At 31.9% G+C, this 23,528-nt stretch overlaps 2 protein-coding genes across 2 annotated transcripts in view; one reads left to right on the top strand and one right to left on the bottom strand.

Moving 5' to 3' along the window:
* LOC136026361 (protein Asterix-like) overlaps positions 1-19,766 on the bottom strand; it is a 63,408-nt gene extending 43,642 nt beyond the window's left edge. Inside the window, exon 1 of the mRNA XM_065702893.1 lies at positions 19,722-19,766. The gene's annotated coding sequence lies outside the window, so the exon portion shown is untranslated. The remainder of the gene's footprint in view (positions 1-19,721) is intronic.
* Positions 17,718-18,137, top strand: LOC136025757 (uncharacterized). Its single transcript, XM_065701744.1, has one exon. It carries the CDS (start codon positions 17,718-17,720, stop codon positions 18,135-18,137), a length of 420 nt encoding a protein of 139 aa, XP_065557816.1.
* Positions 19,767-23,528: the final 3,762 nt, after the last annotated feature.

The raw sequence follows: 23,528 nt of genomic DNA, 5'->3' as shown, positions 1-23,528 counted from the left end.
GAATAAATATATATAAAAATAAGTTGTTTGTGGGTTATGTCTGTCTGTCTGTCTGTCGAGTGACGTCGTGTTTGTCCGCATATGACGTCTGAATTATTTCACACTAATACAAAAGAAGAAAAAAAACTAAAAAAGGTAAAAACTACAAAAAAAACTAAAAAGAAAAAAAACTAAAAAAGCTAAAAAACTAAAAAAAACTAAAAAAAGGTAAAAAACTAAAACTAAAAAAAACTGAAAAAACTAAAAAAAGGCAAAAACTAAAAAAAAACTAAAAACTAATAAAAAAAACTAAAAAAGCTATAAAACTAAAAAAACTAAAAAAAACTAAAAAAAGGTAAAAAACAAAAAAAAACTAAAAACTAAAAAAGAAAAAACTAAAAAAAGGAAAAAACTGAAAAATAAGAGAAAAAGAAAACTAAAAAAATATTAATAAATATAAAAAATATAAATATAAATATAATATAAATTAGCAATCAACAAAGCACCGAGACACAAATGACGACCGGGACACAGGGAGTATAAATGACGACCAGGACATAAGTAAAAAAAAAAACTAAAAAAACTAAAAAAATGGTAAAAACTACAAAAAAATTAAAACTAATAAAAAAACTAAAAAATCTAAAAATCTAAATAAACTAAAAAAGAAAAAAAAGAAAAAAATAAAGGAGAAAAACAAAACTAAAAAACGAATGTATATACAGACCGGGACACCGGGATACAAATGACGACCGGGACACAGGGAATATAAATGACGACCGGGACACAGGGACACAACTACAATGGGGACGCCGGGGGGCACAGGGGGATATAAATGACGACCGGGACACCGGGACACAAGGAATATAAATGACGCCCGGGACACTCAAAGAGAAATCACAGACTGGAACACCGGGACACCATCAACAAAGCTCAAGGGCAATCATTAGAATCATGAGGTATAGATTTGAATACGGATTGTTTTCCATGGACCATTATGTGTTGCATGTTCAAGAGTCGGTAAACCTGACAATCTATTTATATGCACAGACAATGGGACAGCAAAGAATGTTGTATATTCGCAAGTTTTACGTAGTTAAAAACATATATATATATATATATATATATATATATATATATATATATATATATATCTATATTCACAGGTGGGACATAGGGACACAACTACAATGGCGCGTAACTAATATGGCGCGTAACGACTTACGCGCGCGGGGGGGCTTGGGGGGGGGGGCGCGAAGCGCCCCCACCAACTAGGTGTTGGGGTGGCGCGAAGCGCCACCCCAACAGCTAGTATATATATATATATATATATATATATATATATATATATATATATATATATATATATATATATATATATATATATACTAGCTGTTGGGGTGGCGCTTCGCGCCACCCCAACACCTAGTTGGTGGGGGCGCTTCGCGCCCCCCCCAAGCCCCCCCGCGCGCGTAAGTCGTTACGCGCCATAATAGTTACGCGCCATTGTAGTTGTGTCCCTATGTCCCACCTGTGAATATAGATATATATATATATATATATGGTTTTAACTACGTAAAACTTGCGAATATACAACATTCTTTGCTGTCCCATTGTCTTTGCATATAAATAGATTGTCAGGTTTACCGACTCTTGAACATGCAACATATAATGGTCCATGGGAAAACAATCTGTATTCAGATCTATACCTCATGATTCTAATGATTGCCCTTGAGCTTTGTTGATGGTGATTGCTAATCGACCATTCCCTGTCCCGGTGTCCCGGTCGTCATTTACATCCCCCTGTTTCCCCCGGTGTCCCCGTTGTAGTTGTGTCCCTGTGTCCCGGTCGTCATTTATATTCCCTGTGTCCCGGGTCCCGGTCATCATTTGTATCCCGGTGTCCCGGTCTGTATATACATTCGTTTTTTAGTTTTGTTTTTCTCCTTTATTTTTTTCCTTTTTTTTTCTTTTTTAGCTTATTTAGATTTTTAGATTTTTTAGTTTTTTTTATTAGTTTTTAGTTTTTATTTCTTTTTAGTTTTTTTGTCCCGGTCGTCATTTATATCCCCCTGTTTCCCCCGGTGTCCCCGTTGTAGTTGTGTCCCTGTGTCCCGGTCGTTATTTATATTCCCTGTGTCCCGGTCGTCATTTGTATCCCGGTGTACCGGTCTGTATATACATTCGTTTTTTAGTTTTGTTTTTCTCCTTTATTTTTTTCCTTTTTTTTTCTTTTTTAGTTTATTTAGATTTTTAGATTTTTTAGTTTTTTTATTAGTTTTTAGTTTTTTTTTCTTTTTAGTTTTTTTGTAGTTTTTACCTTCTTTTTAGTTTTGTTAATTTTTTTTTTTACTTGTGTCCTGGTCGTCATTTATACTCCCTGTGTCCCGGTGCTTTGTTGATTGCTAATCGAACATTCCTTTTGTCCTGGTCGCTTTCTCTTTGAGTGTCGTCATTTATTTTTTTCTTTTTTAGTTCTTTTAGTTTTTACCTTTTTTAGTTTTTTTTTAGTTTTTAGTTTTTTTAGTTTTTTACCTTTTTTTAGTTTTTTTAGTTTTTTTAGTTTTTTAGCTTTTTTATTTTTTTTATTAGTTTTTAGTTTTTTTGTAGTTTTTGCCTTTTTTTTAGTTTTTTTAGTTTTTTAGCTTTTTTATTAGTTTTTAGTTTTTTTTGTAGTTTTTGCCTTTTTTTAGTTTTTTTAGTTTTTTAGCTTTTTTATTTTTTTTATTAGTTTTTAGTTTTTTTTGTAGTTTTTGCCTTTTTTTAGTTTTTTCAGTTTTGACGTCACCTGATCCAGTTTTTTCAGGTGACGTCACCTGATCCACGATCCACAGATCCACAGACAACTTATTTTTATATATATAGATAGTTTTTTTTTTTTTACTTATGTCCTGGTCGTCATTTATACTCCCTGTGTCCCGGTGCTTTGTTGATTGCTAATCGAACATTCCTTTTGTCCTGGTCGCTTTCTCTTTGAGTGTCGTCATTTATTAGTTTTTTCCTTTTTTTTTTAGTTTTTTATTGGTTTTTACCTTTATTTTAGCTTATTTTTCAGTTTTTTCCTTTTTTTTAGTTTTTTTTTATTTTTTATTTTTTTTAGTTTTTTACCTTTTTTTAGTTTTTTTAGTTTTTTTAGTTTTTTAGCTTTTTTACTTTTTTTATTAGTTTTTAGTTTTTTTTTTGTAGTTTTTGCCTTTTTTTAGTTTTTTCAGTTTTTTTTTTTAGTTTTTTATTGGTTTTTACCTTTATAGTTTTTTTAGTTTTTTAGCTTTTTTATTTTTTTTATTAGTTTTTAGTTTTTTTTGTAGTTTTTGCCTTTTTTTAGTTTTTTCAGTTTTGACGTCACCTAATCCAGTTTTTTCAGGTGACGTCACCTGACACATCCATCCATCCATCCACAGACAGACAACTTATTTTTATATATATAGATATATATATATACATATGGTATTATTCTGTGTATATCCATAATGATTCTGCAGTGTAATTTTTATTGTTAAAGAGCAAGGCATTGAGAAAGGGACAGCCCCTTTCATATACAGAATATATTTCTGTTTATTTTAAGTTTGAAAGTTGCTCCTTACTTTGTGTAGGAAAAAAACTTGTTTTTTTGTTTAATAATATAAAACAGACTGCCTTTTGAAATTGCATCACTAGGTTCATTCAATTACAATCCACATTTTCAAACTAGTTCTAATAAAAATTTTGGTAAAATCCTAGTTTATTGACTTTTGGCTATCTTGGAAAGGGTTAAGGTTGGGAAAACCAAACTTTCAGGGATGTGTCTAAAGGCTAAAGTATATCCCAGGAAGGTATTTTTGAAGCACCTACCTCTACTCCTTCTCCCTCTAGAGGGTCCACTGTGGAGCAAATATTCACAATGCAGCAGCTGATATAAATGACGACCGGGACACAGGGACATAACTACAAAGGGGACGCCGGGGTGCACAGGGGGATATATAAATGACGATGGCGACTCAGGGAATGGTCGATTAGCAATCACCATCAACAAAGCTCAAGGGCAATCATTAGAATCATGAGCTATAGATCTGAATACGGATTGTTTTCCCATGGACCATTGTATGTTGCATGTTCAAGAGTCGGTAAACCTGACAATCTATTTATATGCACAGACAATGGGACAGCAAAGAATGTTGTATATTCGCAAGTTTTACGTAGTTAAAAACATATATATATATATACTAGCTGTTGGGGTGGCGCTTCGCGCCACCCCAACACCTAGTTGGTGGGGGCGCTTCGCGCCCCCCCCCAAGCCCCCCCGCGCGCGTAAGTCGTTACGCGCCATAATAGTTACGCGCCATTGTAGTTGTGTCCCTATGTCCCACCTGTGAATATAGATAGATATATATATATGGTTTTAACTACGTAAAACTTGCGAATATACAACATTCTTTGCTGTCCCATTGTCTTTGCATATAAATAGATTGTCAGGTTTACCGACTCTTGAACATGCAACATATAATGGTCCATGGGAAAACAATCCGTATTCAGATCTATAGCTCATGATTCTAATGATTGCCCTTGAGCTTTGTTGATGGTGATTGCTAATCGACCATTCCCTGTCCCGGTGTCCCGGTCGTCATTTACATCCCCCTGTTTCCCCCGGTGTCCCCGTTGTAGTTGTGTCCCGGTCGTCATTTATATTCCCTGTGTCCCGGGTCCCGGTCGTCATTTGTATCCCGGTGTCCCGGTCTGTATATACATTCGTTTTTTAGTTTTGTTTTTCTCCTTTATTTTTTTCCTTTTTTTTTCTTTTTTAGCTTATTTAGATTTTTAGATTTTTTAGTTTTTTTATTAGTTTTTAGTTTTTTTTTCTTTTTAGTTTTTTTGTCCCGGTCGTCATTTATATCCCCCTGTTTCCCCCGGTGTCCCCGTTGTAGTTGTGTCCCTGTGTCCCGGTCGTCATTTATATTCCCTGTGTCCCGGTCGTCATTTGTATCCCGGTGTACCGGTCTGTATATACATTCGTTTTTTAGTTTTGTTTTTCTCCTTTATTTTTTTCCTTTTTTTTTTCTTTTTTAGTTTATTTAGATTTTTAGATTTTTTAGTTTTTTTATTAGTTTTTAGTTTTTTTTTCTTTTTAGTTTTTTTGTAGTTTTTACCTTCTTTTTAGTTTTGTTAATTTTTTTTTTACTTGTGTCCTGGTCGTCATTTATACTCCCTGTGTCCCGGTGCTTTGTTGATTGCTAATCGAACATTCCTTTTGTCCTGGTCGCTTTCTCTTTGAGTGTCGTCATTTATTTTTTTCTTTTTTAGTTCTTTTAGTTTTTACCTTTTTTAGTTTTTTTTAGTTTTTAGTTTTTTTAGTTTTTTACCTTTTTTTAGTTTTTTTAGTTTTTTTAGTTTTTTAGCTTTTTTATTTTTTTTATTAGTTTTTAGTTTTTTTGTAGTTTTTGCCTTTTTTTTAGTTTTTTTAGTTTTTTAGCTTTTTTATTAGTTTTTAGTTTTTTTTGTAGTTTTTGCCCTTTTGTCCTGGTCGCTTTCTCTTTGAGTGTCGTCATTTATTAGTTTTTTCCTTTTTTTTTTAGTTTTTTATTGGTTTTTACCTTTATTTTAGCTTATTTTTCAGTTTTTTCCTTTTTTTAGTTTTTTTTTATTTTTTATTTTTTTTTTAGTTTTTTACCTTTTTTTAGTTTTTTTAGTTTTTTTAGTTTTTTAGCTTTTTTACTTTTTTTATTAGTTTTTAGTTTTTTTTTGTAGTTTTTGCCTTTTTTTAGTTTTTTCAGTTTTTTTTTTAGTTTTTTATTGGTTTTTACCTTTATAGTTTTTTTAGTTTTTTAGCTTTTTTATTTTTTTTATTAGTTTTTAGTTTTTTTTGTAGTTTTTGCCTTTTTTTAGTTTTTTCAGTTTTGACGTCACCTGATCCAGTTTTTTCAGGTGACGTCACCTGACACATCCATCCATCCATCCACAGACAGACAACTTATTTTTATATATATAGATATATATATATATATATATATATATATATATATATATATATATATATATATATATATATATATATATATATATATATATATATATATATATCATGAAAAGAGAAATCACCAATGCTACAGCACAAACACAAAAAAAAAAAAAAAAAAAAAAAAAAAAAAAAAAAAAAAAAAAAAAAAAAAAAAAAAAAAAAAAAAAAAAAAAAAAAAAAAAAGGAGACAGAAGGAGAAAAGGAAGACTGTTTTCCTAAATTAGTGATTAATATAGACCAGCACTTGAATGAGGCCTCAACCCTACTCATCCACACAATCACATAGGTCAAACAGCATAGCCACACACAATCAACCATAAAGAATAATCCATGGACAGGCAGTCATGTCGTCAATAAGTATAAGTCGTCATTTACCAAACCATAGAAAAAATAATATAGACAAATAATTCAGAGGCAACACCCAACATAAGGGCTCATCAGGAGAATACACTGGCCTATATAGGGTTTCGCCACTCTAAATTCCCTACCCAGCACAGTGTTGTGGCTACCACAGAATATCCATGGCATCCCCGCGTCAGGTATCACCCCCAAAATACATGTCTATGAAAAAAAAAACAGCAAATGTAAAACAACCAAGTAAAACCAAAACAAGCCTATCCTGTTAATATATCCCTCCCTTTAGCAACAATAGGTAAACTAAATATTAAAAATTTAACCAAATCACAAATATTAACACATTGCAAAAAACCTGAATGAACTAAACAATTATATAATTCATCTTTACCATGTGGCTAATTTTTTAAAAATTCCGCTCAAATAGAAACACAATTCAAAATAAATGGCGCTGTGACAACATTTCTCGAACCTCCGAAATTAGTCAAAAAATTTCTTTAAGTATTTCTAGATAATTCTTTTGATATTTATTTAAAAGTTCGTTATAATGAAAACTAAATTTTTTAAATTGCCAAGTTAATTTATTTGCAGAAAAACCTCTTGATATCAATTTTTGGCTTAAGATTTTACATCTATTTTTAAAATCAATATAATTACTACAAATCCTTGCATAACGAAGTAACTGTGAGAAAAACGCTGAATATGTGATATTTGAGTGTATATTACTTTCAGGGAATGGGAAACTAATCACTTCAAAATCAAAATCATCCGTTTTATTATACATTTTAAAACTTAATTTATTATTATCACAAATATTAATATTTAAATCTAAGAAATGATCTTCATGACCAGCGCCATGACTAGGCTCAAGAATAAGCTCTGATGGATATATATTTTTAGAAATATCAATGAAATCCTTACAATTTAAGACCAAAATATCATCTAAATATCTTTTATTATTTGACAAAGCATGTTTTAAATTAATTGGATTATTCTTATCCATCATATATTTATATTCTAGTTGACTTAAAAACAAGTCAGCTATAAATGGGCTGGCATTCCCCCCCATGGGAATTCCCATAATTTGCTTGTACAAATCACCCCCAAATCTTATATAAGTATTGTATAAAACAAATTCCAATAACTCAAAAATCATATCCAAGCTGTAACATCTCAAGTTAACTGTAGTATTAAAGCAGTTTGTCCATATGGCTTTTTTATTATAACTGTCTATTTTTAAGAACCTTTTACTAGATAAGAGGAAAGATTTCTTTATAACAGTTTTTAAATTATCTAACACTAAATTGAGTGATAAATTAGTATACATTGTCGCAAAATCGAAAGACTCAATTCTTTTAGCTGAAACCATTGTTAAAGAATCTATCACCTGCAGTGAATTATTAACACTCCAATATGGATTAAAATTCGAAAATTTTTTAATACCAGAACAATAGGTTTTAAGTTTATTTACAATTTCCTTTAAAATTAAAGAGAGGTCAGTAGCAGCAATGCGGGTTGGACATTTAGCTGCTCCAGCAATAAACCGTGGTTTAGGGGGATTCTTATGAAATTTTACAGTCCAATATAGGAAAGGGAACTTTTTATCATTGTCATTTATTTTAATATTAAAATTTTTAAAAAGTATTTCTTCAGTCTTTTCAATTAAATTCTCATCCTCTATATTTACCTTTTCATAAACATTAGTTGTGCCTAACTCCCTTTTTAAGATATCACAATACAGCTTCTGACAAATTATGGCAAAATTATTATTAGCTTTATCCACTGGCACAATTACAAATTCATTCTTTAGATTAGCAATTGCTTGTTTAATCTTCGTATTATAAAATAATGATTTAGTGTTACTATTTTTTAAGTTAGAATATATTTTATTTCTTACTCTACTAATAATTAAATTCTTCCAACTTTGAAAACTCTCTTTATTTTTATTCTCTTTCTTACACCACTTATCAATAAATAAATCAAAATCATTTTCCAAGCCATCAAGAACACTCGATGGTTTCAGATGATGAGAAAGACGGAAATTTGCCCCTTTATTCATTATAATTTGAAGATCATCTTGCTTTATTATTGACAAGTCCCCTGTTATAACATGTTTGTAAGTAGGATTTACAAATGGGCCAAGTTGCTTACAATTACAAACCGGTTTCCAATTTATATCGCTATCTAGTTTTTTTAGTATTAAATTATAATTAAAAATAATTTGCCCAATAGTTTTTGAAAATTTATAAGTTAAAACTGGACTATCATTATAATTTAAATTACTAGGAAGGGCCTGTTTCACATGCCGCTGATTTAAAATTTCTGGTAAATTAATATCTTCAATCTGCTTACAAGTAAAATTAATAGGTAAATATAATCTGTTATCCTTATTACTAATCTTATCGAACTTTTTCTTTTTTGAAATAAATTTCGTTTTAGATAGAATGCAAATTGTATCACATATTACTTTAAAATTATAATCAAGAGCTGTATTATTCTTCACAATCCAGAAAAGTTTGATTAAATTCCTCTTGGATTCATCGTCATTTATATATCCCCCTGTGCACCCCGGCGTCCCCTTTGTAGTTATGTCCCTGTGTCCCGGTCGTCATTTATATTCCCTGTGTCCCGGTCGTCATTTGTGTCCCGGTGTCCCAGTCTCTGATTTCTCTTTGAGTGTCCCGGGCGTCATTTATATTCCTTGTGTCCCGGTGTCCCGGTCGTCATTTATATCCCCCTGTGCCCCCCGGCGTCCCTGTTGTAGTTGTGTCATTTATATTCCCTGTGTCCCGGTCGTCATCCCGGTATACATTCGTTTTTGAATTGGTATATGATGAAATAAATTTTTAATTTTTTCCCTTTTTTTCCTTTTAGTTTTTTTTTTATTGGTTTTGACCTTTTTTTAGGTTTTTTAGTTTTTTTCTTTTTTCTTTTTAGTTTTTTTTGAAGTTTTTATCTTTTTAGTTTTTTTATTTTTATTTATATTTTTTTAGTTTTCTTTTTCTCCTTTATTTTTCAGTTTTTTTCCTTTTTTTAGTTTTTTTTTCTTTTTAGTTCTTATAGTTTTTACCTTTTTTAGTTTTTTTTAGTTTTTTAGATGAAAATTTTTTTAGTTTTATTCCTTTTTTTCTTTTCAGTTTTTTATTGGTTTTTACCTTTTTTTTTAGCTTTTTTAGTTTTTTTTCGTTTTTTGTTTTTACTTTTTTTTTTAGTTTTTATCTTTTTTATTTTTTTTTATTTTTATTCTTAATTTTTTTTTATTAGTTTTTAGTTTTTTTGTAGTTTTTGCCTTTTTTAGTTTTTTCAGTTTTTTTTTTTAGTTTTTAGATTTTTACCTTTTTTAGCCTAACCAGGATTTGAACCTGGGACCTTCATTCTCCGTTCTGACACCCTCTCTCACCGAGTGACTACTCCAGCATGTTCATTTTGGTGTTTTAAATGGTATATTATTAACCAAATTAATGTGTTTTACAATATACTAAGCATCGTCATAACAAAAATGACGACAACTAATTTCATGACGTCAGTCAACACAGAAATTAAGTTCTGAAATTAAGTCATGAAATTAGTTGCCGTCATTTTTGCTTTGACGGTGACGTCATTCAAGTTATATAAGACATATGTTCACGTAGAAATCTATTAATTTTTAAGTTTACAATGACTGATGAAGATGCTCAAAGAGTCTATGCCAAAAAACTTGCTGTGATAGAGAAAGTCAGAAAAGAAAGCGTGCCGAGGAACTATCAGCAGCAAGTTTTTTGGCATAGACTCTTTGAGCATCTTCATCAGTCATTGTAAACTTAAACATTAATAGATTTCTACGTGAACATATGTCTTATATAACTTGAATGACGTCACAGTCAAAGCAAAAATGACGACAACTAATTTCATGACGTCAGCCGACACAGAAACATGACGTCACCTGACAACTAATTTCATGACGTCAGCCGACACAGAAACATGACGTCACCTGATCCACAGATCCACAGACAGACAACTTATTTTTATATATATAGATATGAGGGGGTTCGCCCCCTCGTCAGTACCTCGCTCTTTACACTAAAGCTTAAATTTTGTCCCAATTCATTAAGAATGACCCCTGAATCCTGAAAACGCCTGTACACTTCCTAATAACCATTACTATATGTAAGCACTGGTCAAAGTTTTGAACTTTTAACCCCTATCACGGGGACTGTGGGGGAGTAAGTCGTCCCCAAAGACATAATTATAAGGTTTTTCGACTACGTTGAATAAAATGGCTATCTCAGAATTTTGATCCGTTGACTTTCGGAAAATAATTAGCGTGGGAGGGGGCCTAGGTGCCCTCCAATTTTTTTGGTCACTTAAAAAGGGCACTAGAACTTTTCATTTCCATTAGAATGAGCCCTCTCACAACATTCTAGGACAACTGGGTCGATACGATCACCCCTGGGGAAACAAAAAACAAACAAAAAAACAAACAAATAAACACGCATCCGTGATCTGCCTTTTGGCAAAAAATATAAAATTCCATATTTTTGTAGATAGGAGCTTGAAACTTCTACAGTAAGGTTCTCTGATACGCTGAATATGAGGGTGTGATTTTTGTTAAGATTCTATGACTTTTAGGGGGTGTTTCCCCCTATGTTCTAAAATAACGCAAATTTTCTCAGGCTCGTAACTTTTGATGGGTAAGACTAAACTTGATGAAATTTATATATTTAAAATCAGGATTAAAATGCGATTCTTTTGATGTAGCTCAAGTTAAATAGTTAAATCAAGTTAAATAGAAATAATTAATCCACATGAACCTGTGTTTTTGTTCTGAATTTGCCAAGCGAATGTATATTTTTACTTCCATCAGTAGTATAGCAAACGCATGTTCTAGACCACCTAACTTATCTATTTAACTTGCATCATTTTTATTCCATTTTAAATCATTTCAATACCTATTATTGCACATGTTGAACATTTTCTATCCCTACATTCAACATGAAAACAGAGCCTTGGTAATCAAATATGGTCTTATAATTAAAATTTTCACAATGTGACTACGGGTTCTATAGTAACCCATAACCTTACCCCATTTTCATTGGAGCTAACACCATTTTAAATAAAATTTTCCGACATTTTTATAATTTCTCATCTTGAGCTTTAAGTTCAAAACAGGTCTTGTGAAAAAAGGGTTTAATTATGTTTCATTTTTCATATATTACCTATAAAATGTAATAGTTTAATATTTAGTGGATAGTTCAATATCAATATCTAAATAATTTATTTTATCTTTATTTTTTCTTTCAATAATTTTCAAAATCATATCTTTATCTAATTTTATAAATTTCTTTTCAAGATCAGTTGCTTTAGAATCAAAACACTTAGGGGCAAATAGATCAATGATTTCACCTTTAAAATCAATAGTAATAACGAATTTTTTCCATATTTTGTTGTATTTTATTCCTGTAATAGTGTATTCCTGTTCAATGTCTAAATCTTTATTCCTTTATAGTTCGATTATATTTATTTACCATTTTATTTCGCTTAGAAGTTTCTACAATTATTAGTAAATGATTTTATTAAACAAATTTCCAAATCAAAAATAATTTTTATTAACTTTATGTTTTTTTCTAATAATCTTTGGTTTTTTTCCCAAGAATTTGTCACTCGGTGAAAGATTTCTGGGAAGAAATCCAAACAAGCGTCCGAAACAAGCTTCAAAGAATGTACGCAATCCTACTTATTCAATTGAGCTGTGAAATATTCAAAATTAAGAACTCTGACATAATATACAAAAATAATCAAAACATATGATTAAAAACCATGTAGGGTTACATAGGTTTTATTTAGTAAGAGTAATAAAATTAATTAGAAAACCTATTAAGAAAGCAGAACACCAACCTAAATATTTTCATATATTTTTACAAAAAGCATAATTTTCGCTATCTATATAAATTCCATGTCATTTGCTAAACCATTAATAATATGTTTTTCACTTTTAACTAGAGTCGTACTGTTTTCTCCACAGAATGCGAATACCGGGTATTCTTTAATTAAATGAAATAATATCAGGTAGCCTCTGACAGTTGATTCATAAATCATATATGTCTTTAGACAATTCTCATTAAACTCACTATCACTATAATCAGTATTGTTCATTTATTTTTTCAAAAACTCAACAATTGTCAATACAGTTAAATATTGGAAATTTCTTTTCTTTTATGTTTAACTTCATTATTACTTCAAATAGGTTCAAGTTCGGTTGCCCAAAATTATCTTCGATCCTTGTTCCAACTGTGAAAAGGAACTAGCATTAGTTATTTTCTTGTCATTTTTTGGTTTGGTTGCGATGATGCAATTTTTTCAATATACATTTCAAACGAATTTTCTTTTAATGCAGATTCTAAATATGTGTAAATTATCAAGTTTAACTAAACCCATCAAAAGTTACGAGACAATTATTAATAATTTATATAGAACCTGTGACGTCACTGTGTGTTTGTTTCCGTGGAAAGTTTTTCTTGGTTCCGGAGAAAATTTTACTTATAGGTTAATTTTAATACATAGGGTTTATTAGTTTTATTTTATATAAATTTTATTACTAAGGAAATATAAATTATGATGAGCGGGTGGAAAGTAAGAAGGATTTTCTTATGTATTGAACTTGACAGACTCCATACAATATTTACAATCCTTTAATTTTACTCTTTTATATATTTTTCACGAGGAAAAAACTAATGTTTTGCGTAATTAATTTTCTCGTTTAATTATTTCTTCACGAACCAATTCACCTGATTTATACATAGCAAGCAATTCTAAATAGGCCGAACAAGCAGTTTTATTCTCAGCCTTTCTTTCTGCTATTCTTAAATATTTTTCACGTGCTTCAATTACAAATGCCCCAAGACTTAAAGAAGCAAGGGGTAACAAAGTAAAAGCACATATACCTGATGCACTAAATATGAATGTGGATACTACGAAGGCATTACTAACATTTTCATAATATTTAAAATTTTTACGATAAAAATAATCTCATTCTAATTCTTCTTCCATTTATATTAGAAAATAAGCTTTAAACAAAATTCTGTGGATCCATTCCCTTAAATCTTCGTTTTATATAATCAACACACAAATTACCACAATTCACATCGTTAAAAGTTTGGAAGTGAGTAAAATGATAGGCAATTCTATTATTTGAAGTTTTTCAGTAGTTGACTATTTCACTTCCAGGTCGAATTAAAAAAGAATCATAAAATTCTAAAATTGAGTACTTGGGATCATTAAAATAACAAGTCCTGTGCGTCCCAGGTAGATCCCATGCATTCATAATTGATTTCATCACTTTCTTTTTTCTTTTTTTTCTTAGTGGGTTAGCTCTAGAAAAAGCACCTCGAAAATAAGTAATATCACCAGTTCATTCAATATATCAACATTTTTAAACGGTATCACGTGATTTTTGATTCTTTTGGACATTCTCCGTTTTTTGGAAGCGAGCATTCTTTGAACTGTGAAACCTCAGCTTCAGCAACTTTTCTGGGTCTTCCAAGTTGTATAGGTACTTCAACCACTTCTTCTTGTATTCTCTTGGATCTACTACGTTTTTTGGGAGTATCAACAGCCACTTCCGATCCAGATCCGACAATTTTGTGTGTAACAGGTATTTTTGAACTTTTACCTTTTGGTAAAGTCCCCGGTAATGTTTAACCTTGGCCTTTAGCGTTGGAAGAATCAGCAATTTTACGAAAAGTTTTCTTTCCACCATATGTACCTAATGCTGCTGCGCCACTTGTAAGACCAGCTTTATTTATTGCAGCTGCTAATGGTATTAGAAATGGATGTAAGCCACTATTTTTAATTAGTTGACGATAAGATATAATTATATAGACATCTTTATTCTTTATTTTTCCTTGCTCAGTTTGTTTTCTTTTAAATAATAATTTAACAAGTTTCTTCTTACCAACAATAATACTTTCTCTTTGAATTCGGCAATTTTATTTTTTCTTAAATAATTTATTTATTTTTAGATACATGAATTGTGTATTCAATAGAGTCTGCTTTTTTTATTTATTTCAAGTTTATCTAGAAGAGATAAGAGTGATAATCTTGAAAGATTTGAAGCAGTTGATATCGCATTATTTATTTTCAGTTTTCAACAGATGGTAATCAAGATTACCATCACCATCCAGTAATCTGCTTTTCCTACTTGTATACTTTCAATATTTACTTCTTAAGCTTCCAAACTTGTTCATTTTGTATACGCAAATTTAATTAAACAAATATCTAAGTTATTTCTGTACCTGAGTGATCCATCCTTTTTTTTCAAATCAATTAGTAAAAATCAATGATTCTTTGTTGTCTCATTAGATAGTTTATAATTTATTCTTTTTTCAAATCAGTTGCATGGTTTTGTCGGATTCCATCCGTTTCTTTTCGATTGCAACACTTGAAAAATGCAAAATAGTTAAGTTTAATTGTATAATTTTAAGTGTATCGAAATATCTCTGAGAAATATAGACTATTGATGTATTTTTTTTGGTCTTTTTCTGTTAAAAAATCTTAAAAGATAAATAAATTTTGAACCTTGGAATCTAGGTCATCTACATCAAAATTTTTAAAATTTTAAATTTTTAGAAAGTATAAGTAATCATAAATAATAAGTTCAAGAGCAAATTGGTTTCACCACATCCAGAGTTACCACAAACCAATAGTTGAAACTGCCATTGAGGTGCTAGCAAATGTTTATTTTTAAAACAATCTTTATCTTTTCCATATTCATTTGCTTCACAGGTGCTTTTCCATCCATTTACTTGGTAAAGATTTTTGCTAAGTAAAATTCAACTATGAAGCTTTTAGCTTTGAATATTATAGATTTTGAAGACTATAGCTTGAGCTTTGAAGCTTATAGCTTTGAAACTTATAGAATTCAGTTTTGAAGCTTTTATCTTAGTAGCTGAACTTCATTGATTATAGCTTATAGCTTCAAGGGATTAAATCTTCAGGGTACCGTGTCTACTTTATTTTTCAAAACCTTTTTTTAGTGTTATGAAGGTCTTTATCCTTTTTATCTTGTTTTTCTATGAACATTCTATGTTTGTTTGCTCTTAAAGTATTTTGAGTTTCTGATAAGCTTTTCACTTTTCCGGATAACACATCTTCGTAATTCTGTAATGTGACTTTATCTTTAACAATATTCGTTTTCATACTGTTCAATTTTTTCTTTGCTTGGTTTCATCATCACCTTGTTTTAAAATAAGCAACCACCTTTGATCTTAAACCTACAGACTCGGACGCTATTGTTCCAGATAATTCATCCTTCATCATACCTATCACTTTTATTAACTGGACAGAAGTTGTACGGTTTATTTTTCTTATTATCTGAAGTATCAAATTTCCTTGGAGGTCAGATTAACATAAGCCAGTGTTTTTATAAGTCAGTGTTTTCACTATATTTTGGTTTTATGTATTCATGATGAATTTCATATATCAGTAACTTGGATAACTCTAATACAATATATCTATCTATATATATAAAAATAAGTTGTCTGTGTGTCGAGTGACGTCATGTTTGTGTGTCGACTGACGTTATGTTTGTCGACTGACGAAATTACAGACCGGGAAATCAGGACACAAATGATGACCAGAACACCAAGACATTTATATATATAAAAATAATTTGTCTGTGTGTCTGTCGAGTTACGTCATGTTTGTGTGTCGACTGACTTCATATTTGTCAACTGACAAAATTACAGAACGGGACATCGAGACATAAATGACGACCAGGACACCGAGACATAGGGAATATAAATGACGACCAGGACACTCAAAGAGAAAGCGACTGGGACACAAGGAATGTTTGATTAGCAATCACCATCAACAAAGCACCAGCACACAAATGACGACCGGGACACAGGGAATATAAATGACGACCAGGACACTCAAAGAAAAATTACAGACCGGGACACCGGAACACAAATGATGACCGGGACAAAAATGACAACAGGGACACTGGGACACAGGTAATATAAATGGCGACCGCGACACTCAAAGAGAAATTACAGACTGGGACACAAATGACGACCGGGACACAGGGAAACAACAACAACGGGGACGCCAGGGGGCACAGGGGGATATATAAATGACAACGGGGACACAAGAAAGTAAGGAGCAAGATTAAAACTTAAAACAAACAGAATATATTCTGCATATGAATTTATTCCATATATATATATATATATATATATATATATATATATATATATATGTTTTTAACTATGTAAAACTTGCAAATATACAACATTCTTCACTGTCCCATTGTCTGTGCATATAAATAGATTGTCAGGTTTACCGACTCTTGAACATGCAATATATAATTGTCCATGGGAAAAACAATCCGTTTTCAGATGTATACCCCATTATTATAATGATTGCCATTGAGCTTTGTTGATGGTGATTGATAATCAAGCACTCCCTGTGTCCTGGTCGTCATTTATATATCCCCCCTGTAGTTGTGTCCCTGTGTCCCAGTCGTCATTTATATTCCCTGTGTCCTGGTTGTTATTTGTGTCCCAGTCTGTAGTTTCTCTTTGAGTGTCCTGGTTGTCATTTGTGTCCTGGTTTCCCAGTCTGTAATTTCATCAGTTGACAAACAGCTTCATGATGACATACAGCTCAATCCTTATAATGATGTCAGTTGACAAACATGACGTCAGTCAACACATAAACATGACATCAGTCAACAGACAAACAACTATATATATATATATATATATATATCTATCTATATTCACAGGTGGGACATAGGGACACAACTACAATGGCGCGTAACTAATATGGCGGAACTAATATAAACATGACATCAGTCAACAGACAAACAACTATATATATATATATATATATATATATATATATATATATATATATATATATATATATATATATATATATATATATATATATATATATATATATATATATATATATATATATATATGGTATTATTCTGTGTATATCCATAATAATTCTGCAGTGTAGTTTTTATTGTTAAAGAGCAAGGCATTGAGAAAGGGACAGCCCCTGTCATATACAGAATATATTTCTGTTTATTTTAAGTTTGAAAATAGCTCCTTACTTTGTGTAGAAAAAAACTTGTTTTTTTATTTAATAACATAAAACAGACTGCTTTTTGAAATTGTATCACTAGGTTCATTCAATTACAATCCACATTTTCAAACTAGTTCCAATAAAATTTTGGTAAAATCCTAGTTTATTGACTTTTGGCTATCTTGGAGAGGGTTAAGGTTGGGAAAACCAAACTTTCAGGGATGTGTCTAAAGGCTAAAGTATATCCCAGAAAGGTATTTTTGAAGCACCTACCTCTACTCCTTCTCCCTCTAGAGGGTCCACTGTGGAGCAAATATTCACAATGCAGCAGCTGATAGAAAAGACTCGAGAATTTCAACAAAAAGCATATGTTGCCTTTATGGATTTCAAGGCTGCTTTTGGTTCTGTTGACCAGCAATCACTCTGGCTCATATTGAAAACAATGGGATTACCAGCAAAGTACTGCAACCTTTTCGAGTGGCTCCACAAAGGGACTGAGAGCTGCGTGCAGGTCAATGGCAGATGCAGCTCATCTTTTGAAATCAATACTGGAGTCCGTCAGGGTTGTGCTGCTGCCCCAGTATTATTTAATTGTACCATTGACTACATTATGACTCAGACCATAAACCACCTCCAGTTTGGGTTGCATTATGGTGATAGAGTACTTTCAGATGCTGATTATGCTGATGACCTTGCTCTTGTCTCCGATTCACTGTCAAAGCTCACTACAAATCATTGCTGATGAAGCCTTAAAGATAGGGCTGTCAATTAATTGGCAGAAGACAAAAGTGATGTTTGTGTAACCCCATAATTTGCTGCATCCCCTGCCAGTCCTAATGGTTGGTGACAAACCAGCTGAAATTGTTGAGGAATTTACATACCTTGGCTCTATCCTCTCAAATGACAGATCAATCCTCAAAGATCTAATACACTGAATTGCCAAAACCTCACCAGTAGTGGGAAGACTAAGTGCCCTTTGGAGGAAACCTTCTATCAGCCATAGGACCAAGATATGCATATACAATGCTTTGGTGGGATCTGTGCTTCTTTACAGAGCTGAAACTTGGCCAGCCACTTGGTCTGTGCTTAGCACCATAAATATAGCTCAAACAAAACACCTTCTCTGCATTGAAGGACTATGTTGGCACAATTTTGTTAGCAACAAGAATCTCCTGGCATTAACTGGTCAAATGCCCTTCTCAGTCCAATTCGCCCAATGAACACTACACTGGTATGGACATCTCCTTCACATGCCCCCCAACACTCCCACATGAACAATTTTTGACTTTGATCCCATGCTGCATGGCAGGAAACACCCAAGAGGTTGTCCCCCAACCAGATGGAAGGATACAACAGGTGCCTTCTAAGTCATGGCAAATATTTAGGAGGATGTCCACATCCATGCAAGAGACCAGTCCAAATGGAGGCACCATGTAGCATCACTCTTGACACTGGAAGCATTTCAGCAGGAGCATTAAGTCAAGTAAGTCAAGTTCAGAATTCTACTCAAATAAAAGGAATTGTATTTTCAGAACTAAAGGCGGAGAAAAAGCAACTGGTAACTGAAAATTAAGGTAAAATGTTGTTTTGTCAAAATTTCAATAGGTATAGACCTGTAATGAAGGTTAATTTCAGGGCCCTCTAGAAGGAGAAGGAGTGGAGGTGGGTACTTCAAAATACCTTCCCAAGATATACTTTAGTCTGTAGACCCATCCCTGAAAGTTTCATTTTCTTAACCTAACCTAACCCCTTTCCAAGATAGCCAAAAACCAATAAACTAGAATTTTACCAACATTTTTATCCACAATTCTATTAAAGCCTACCTAACCTAATCACTCAGGAAAAGGCCAATTTTATTCAATTAAACAGTCTACAGGAGTAATTTATTATATAATACATCTAAAAAAAAATCTTTCTAAAAAAAAGAATAAATATATTATTTGAGCTATAGGCTATATGGGAAAATCAGCTAGGGCTGAGAGTATTGTCATAGGCCTAAAGTTGACCATAGGCTAACATTTCAAAAGAAGTGCAAAATAAGAAATCTAATTTTACTTTGTTCATTTTATTAGCATCCATTATTCAGAAGAACCGTTTAACTGAAAATTTACCCTGTAAATCTATCGAGTAGGCTACAAATTTCACATAGTTCATAAAAACAGAACACCTTCGAGGCGGTAAGCCAACTCGGAAACACCTTGGTCTATTCTAATATAAGCTTTAATTTGTCTCTGAAGGTTTCCTTCGCCCAGCTCCAAAAATTCCTAGGATACGGGTAAACTCTCTAATTAGCAGTTTCACTAGGCCTATATCATAGTAGACTTACCGCTTTTACAACTTTTGAAATTTTTCGCGAAAATTATCATGAAGATGAGAATCGAGTAGTAGACCAGAACCATACACATCGTGCAGCTGCACCGTTTTTGATAGAAATACTGGGACAATGCGGCTCATTTTGACATTTTATGCTATTAAATAAAAAAACAAGTTTTTTAAATGAAAGTAAGGATCGACATTCAAACTTAAAACGAACAGAAATTACTCCGTATATGAAAGGGGCTTTTCCTTCTCAACGCCCTGCTCTTTACGCTAAAGCTTGACTCTTTCTCTTAACTCTACATTTTAAAACAGTAAAAAACTTTAGCGTAATGAGCGGGGCGTTGAGAAGGAAAAGCCTCTTTCATATACGGAGTAATTTCTGTTCGTTTTAAGTTTTAATGTCGCTCCTTACTTTCATTTAAAAAACTTGTTTTTTTTATTTAATTTCTGAACGTTTTTGAATCAATGCATGTTTTGATTTTGGCTCTCCGCAGAGGAATAATTAAAACCAAATTTTGTATATTTATTTTATTTTGACTAAATGGCTTTCTCATAATTTTGATCGAATGATTTTGAGAAAAAAAGAGCGGGGGAGGAAGCCTAGTTGCCCTCCGATTTTCGGTTAATCAAAAAGGCAGCTAGAACTTTTAATTTTTTACGAATCTTTTTATAAGTAAAAGATATACGTAACTTATAAATTAGCTTACGTAAAGAACTTTTGTATTCTCATGTTTTTATTACATATATGAGGGGGTTCGCCCCCTCGTCAGTACCTCGCTCTTTACACTAAAGCTTAAATTTTGTCCCAATTCATTAAGAATGACCCCTGAATCACAAAAGCCGCAGAATAAATAGTTGAAATTACTAAAAATACTTTAGCGTAAAGAGCGAGGTATTAGGAGGAGAGTTTTAATGCTGCTGCTTACTTCCAGCTGAAAAAAAACTTTTTCATATTTATTTTTTCATTGTTTTTTTTTTTAATAATGCTAGTAAATCCTGCGCTCCCTTCATGGAAATTCTCTTCCCCCATGACAAATTCCTCGATGGAAAGTTCCCCCAGCATATCCCCCTCTTCTCAACCCCTGCCTCCAACCAAAAAATCCTCCTGAAAACGCCTGTACACTTCTTAATAACCATTACTATATGTAAGCACTGGTCAAAGTTTTGAACTTTTAACCCCTACCACGGGGACTTTTGGGGAGTAAGTCGTCCCCAAAGACATGAATATAAGGTTTTTCGACTACGTTGAATAAAATGGCTATCTCAGAATTTTGATCCGTTGACTTTCGGAAAATAATTAGCGTGGGAGTGGGCCTAGGTGCCCTCAAATTTTTTTGGTCACTTAAAAAGGGCACTAGAACTATTCATTTCCGTTAGAATGAGCCCTCTCGTAACATTCTAGGACAACTGGGTCGATACGACCACCCCTGGGGAAACAAAAAACAAACAAAAAAACAAACAAATAAACACGCATCCGTGATCTGCCTTTTGGCAAAAAATATAAAATTCTATATTTTTGTAGATAGGAGCTTAAAACTTCTACAGTAAGGTTCTCTGATACGCTGAATCTGAGGGTGTGATTTTTGTTAAGATTCTATTACTTTTAGGGGGTGTTTCTCCCTATGTTCTAAAATAACGCAAATTTTCTCAGGCTTGTAACTTTTGATGGGTAAGACTAATTTTGATGAAATTTATATATTTAAAATCAGCATTAAAATGGGATTCTTTTGATGTAGCTATTGGTGCCAAAATTCCATTTTTTAGAGTTTTGGTTACTATTGAGCCGGGTAGCTCCTTACTACAGTTCGTTACCACGAACTGTTTGACAACAAAAAATTTCGACTCGTATTTGTTGTATTTGCTTGGTCAAGAACCCATTTTGACAAAAATCAAGTTAAATAGAAATAATTAATCCACATGAACCTGTGTTTTTGTTCTGAATTTGCCAAGCGAATGTATATTTTTACTTCCATCAGTAGTATAGCAAACGCATGTTCTAGACCACCTAACTTATCTATTTAACTTGCATCATTTTTATTTCATTTCAAATCATTTCAATACCTATTATTGCACATGTTGAACATTTTCCATCCCTACATTCAACATGAAAACAGAGCCTTGGTAATCAAATATGGTCTTATAATTAAAGTTTTCACAATGTGACTACGGGTTCTATTGTAACCCATAACCTTACCCCATTTTCATTTGAGCTCACACCATTTTAAATAAAATTTTCCGACATTTTTATAATTTCTCCTCTTGAGCTTTAAGTTCAAAACAGGTCTTGTGAAAAAAGGGTTTTATTATGTTTCATTTTTCATATATTACCTATAAAATGTAATAGTTTAATATTTAGTGGATAGTTCAATATCAATATCTACATAATTTATTTTATCTTTATTTTTTCTTTCAATAATTTTAAAAATCATATCTTTATCTAATTTTATAAATTTCTTTTCAAGATCAGTTGCTTTAGAATCAAAACACTTAGGGGCAAATAGATCAATGATTTCACCTTTAAAATCAATAGTAATAACGAGTTTTTTCCACATTTTGTTGTATTTTATTCCTGTAATAGTGTATTCCTGTTCAATGTCTAAATCTTTATTCCTTTATAGTTCGATTATATTTATTTACCATTTTATTTCGCTTAGAAGTTTCTACATTTATTAGTAAATGATTTTATTAAATAAATTTCCAAATCAAAAATAATTTTATTAACTTTATGTTTTTTTCTAATAATCTTTGGCTTTTTTCCCAAGAATTTGTCACTTGGTGAAAGATTTCTGGGAAGAAATCCAAACAAGCGTCCGAAACAAGCTTCAAAGAATGTACGCAATCCTACTTATTCAATTGAGCTGTGAAATATTCAAAATTAAGAACTCTGACATAATATACAAAAATAATCAAAACATATGATTAAAAACCATGTAGGGCTACATAGGTTTTATTTAGTAAGAGTAATAAAATTATTAGAAAACCTATTAAGAAAGCAGAACACCAACCTAAATATTTTCATATATTTTTACAAAAAGCATAATTTTCGCTATCTATATAAATTCCATGTCATTTGCTAAACCATTAATAATATGTTTTTCATTTTTAACTAGAGTCGTACTGTTTTCTCCACAGAATGCGAATACCGGGTATTCTTTAATTAAATGAAATAATATCAGGTAGCCTCTGACAGTTGATTCATAAATCATATATGTCTTTAGACAATTCTCATTAAACTCACTATCACTATAATCAGTATTGTTCATTTATCTTTTCCAAAACTCAATAATTGTCAATACAGTTAAATATTGGAAATTTCTTTTCTTTTATGTTTAACTTCATTATTGCTTCAAATTGGTTCAAGTTCGGTTGCCCAAAATTCTCTTCGATCCTTGTTCCAACTGTGAAAAGGAACTAGCATTAGTTATTTTCCCGTCATTTTTTGGTTTGGTTGCGATGATGCAATTTTTTCAATATACATTTCAAACGAATTTTCTTTTAAAGCAGATTCTAAATATGTGTAAATTATCAAGTTTAACTAAACCCATCAAAAGTTACGAGACAATTATTAATTACTAGCTGTTGGGGTGGCGCTTCCCAACACCTAGTTGGTGGGGCGCTTCGCGCCCCCCAAGCCCCCCCCGCGCGCGTAAGTCGTTACGCGCCATATTAGTTACGCGCCATTGTAGTTGTGTCCCTGTGTCCCACCTGTGAACGTAGATAGATTTATATATGTGTTTCAAACTACGTAAAAATTGCGAATATACAACATTCTTGGCTTTCCCATTGTCTGTCCATATACAAAGCCGTATGTACT

The sequence above is a fragment of the Artemia franciscana genome, chromosome 4, assembly GCF_032884065.1.
Source record: "Artemia franciscana chromosome 4, ASM3288406v1, whole genome shotgun sequence".
NCBI lineage: Eukaryota > Metazoa > Arthropoda > Branchiopoda > Anostraca > Artemiidae > Artemia > Artemia franciscana.
The sequence above is the reverse complement of the archived record's forward strand: the minus strand, read 5'-3'. Positions and strand labels throughout refer to the sequence as shown.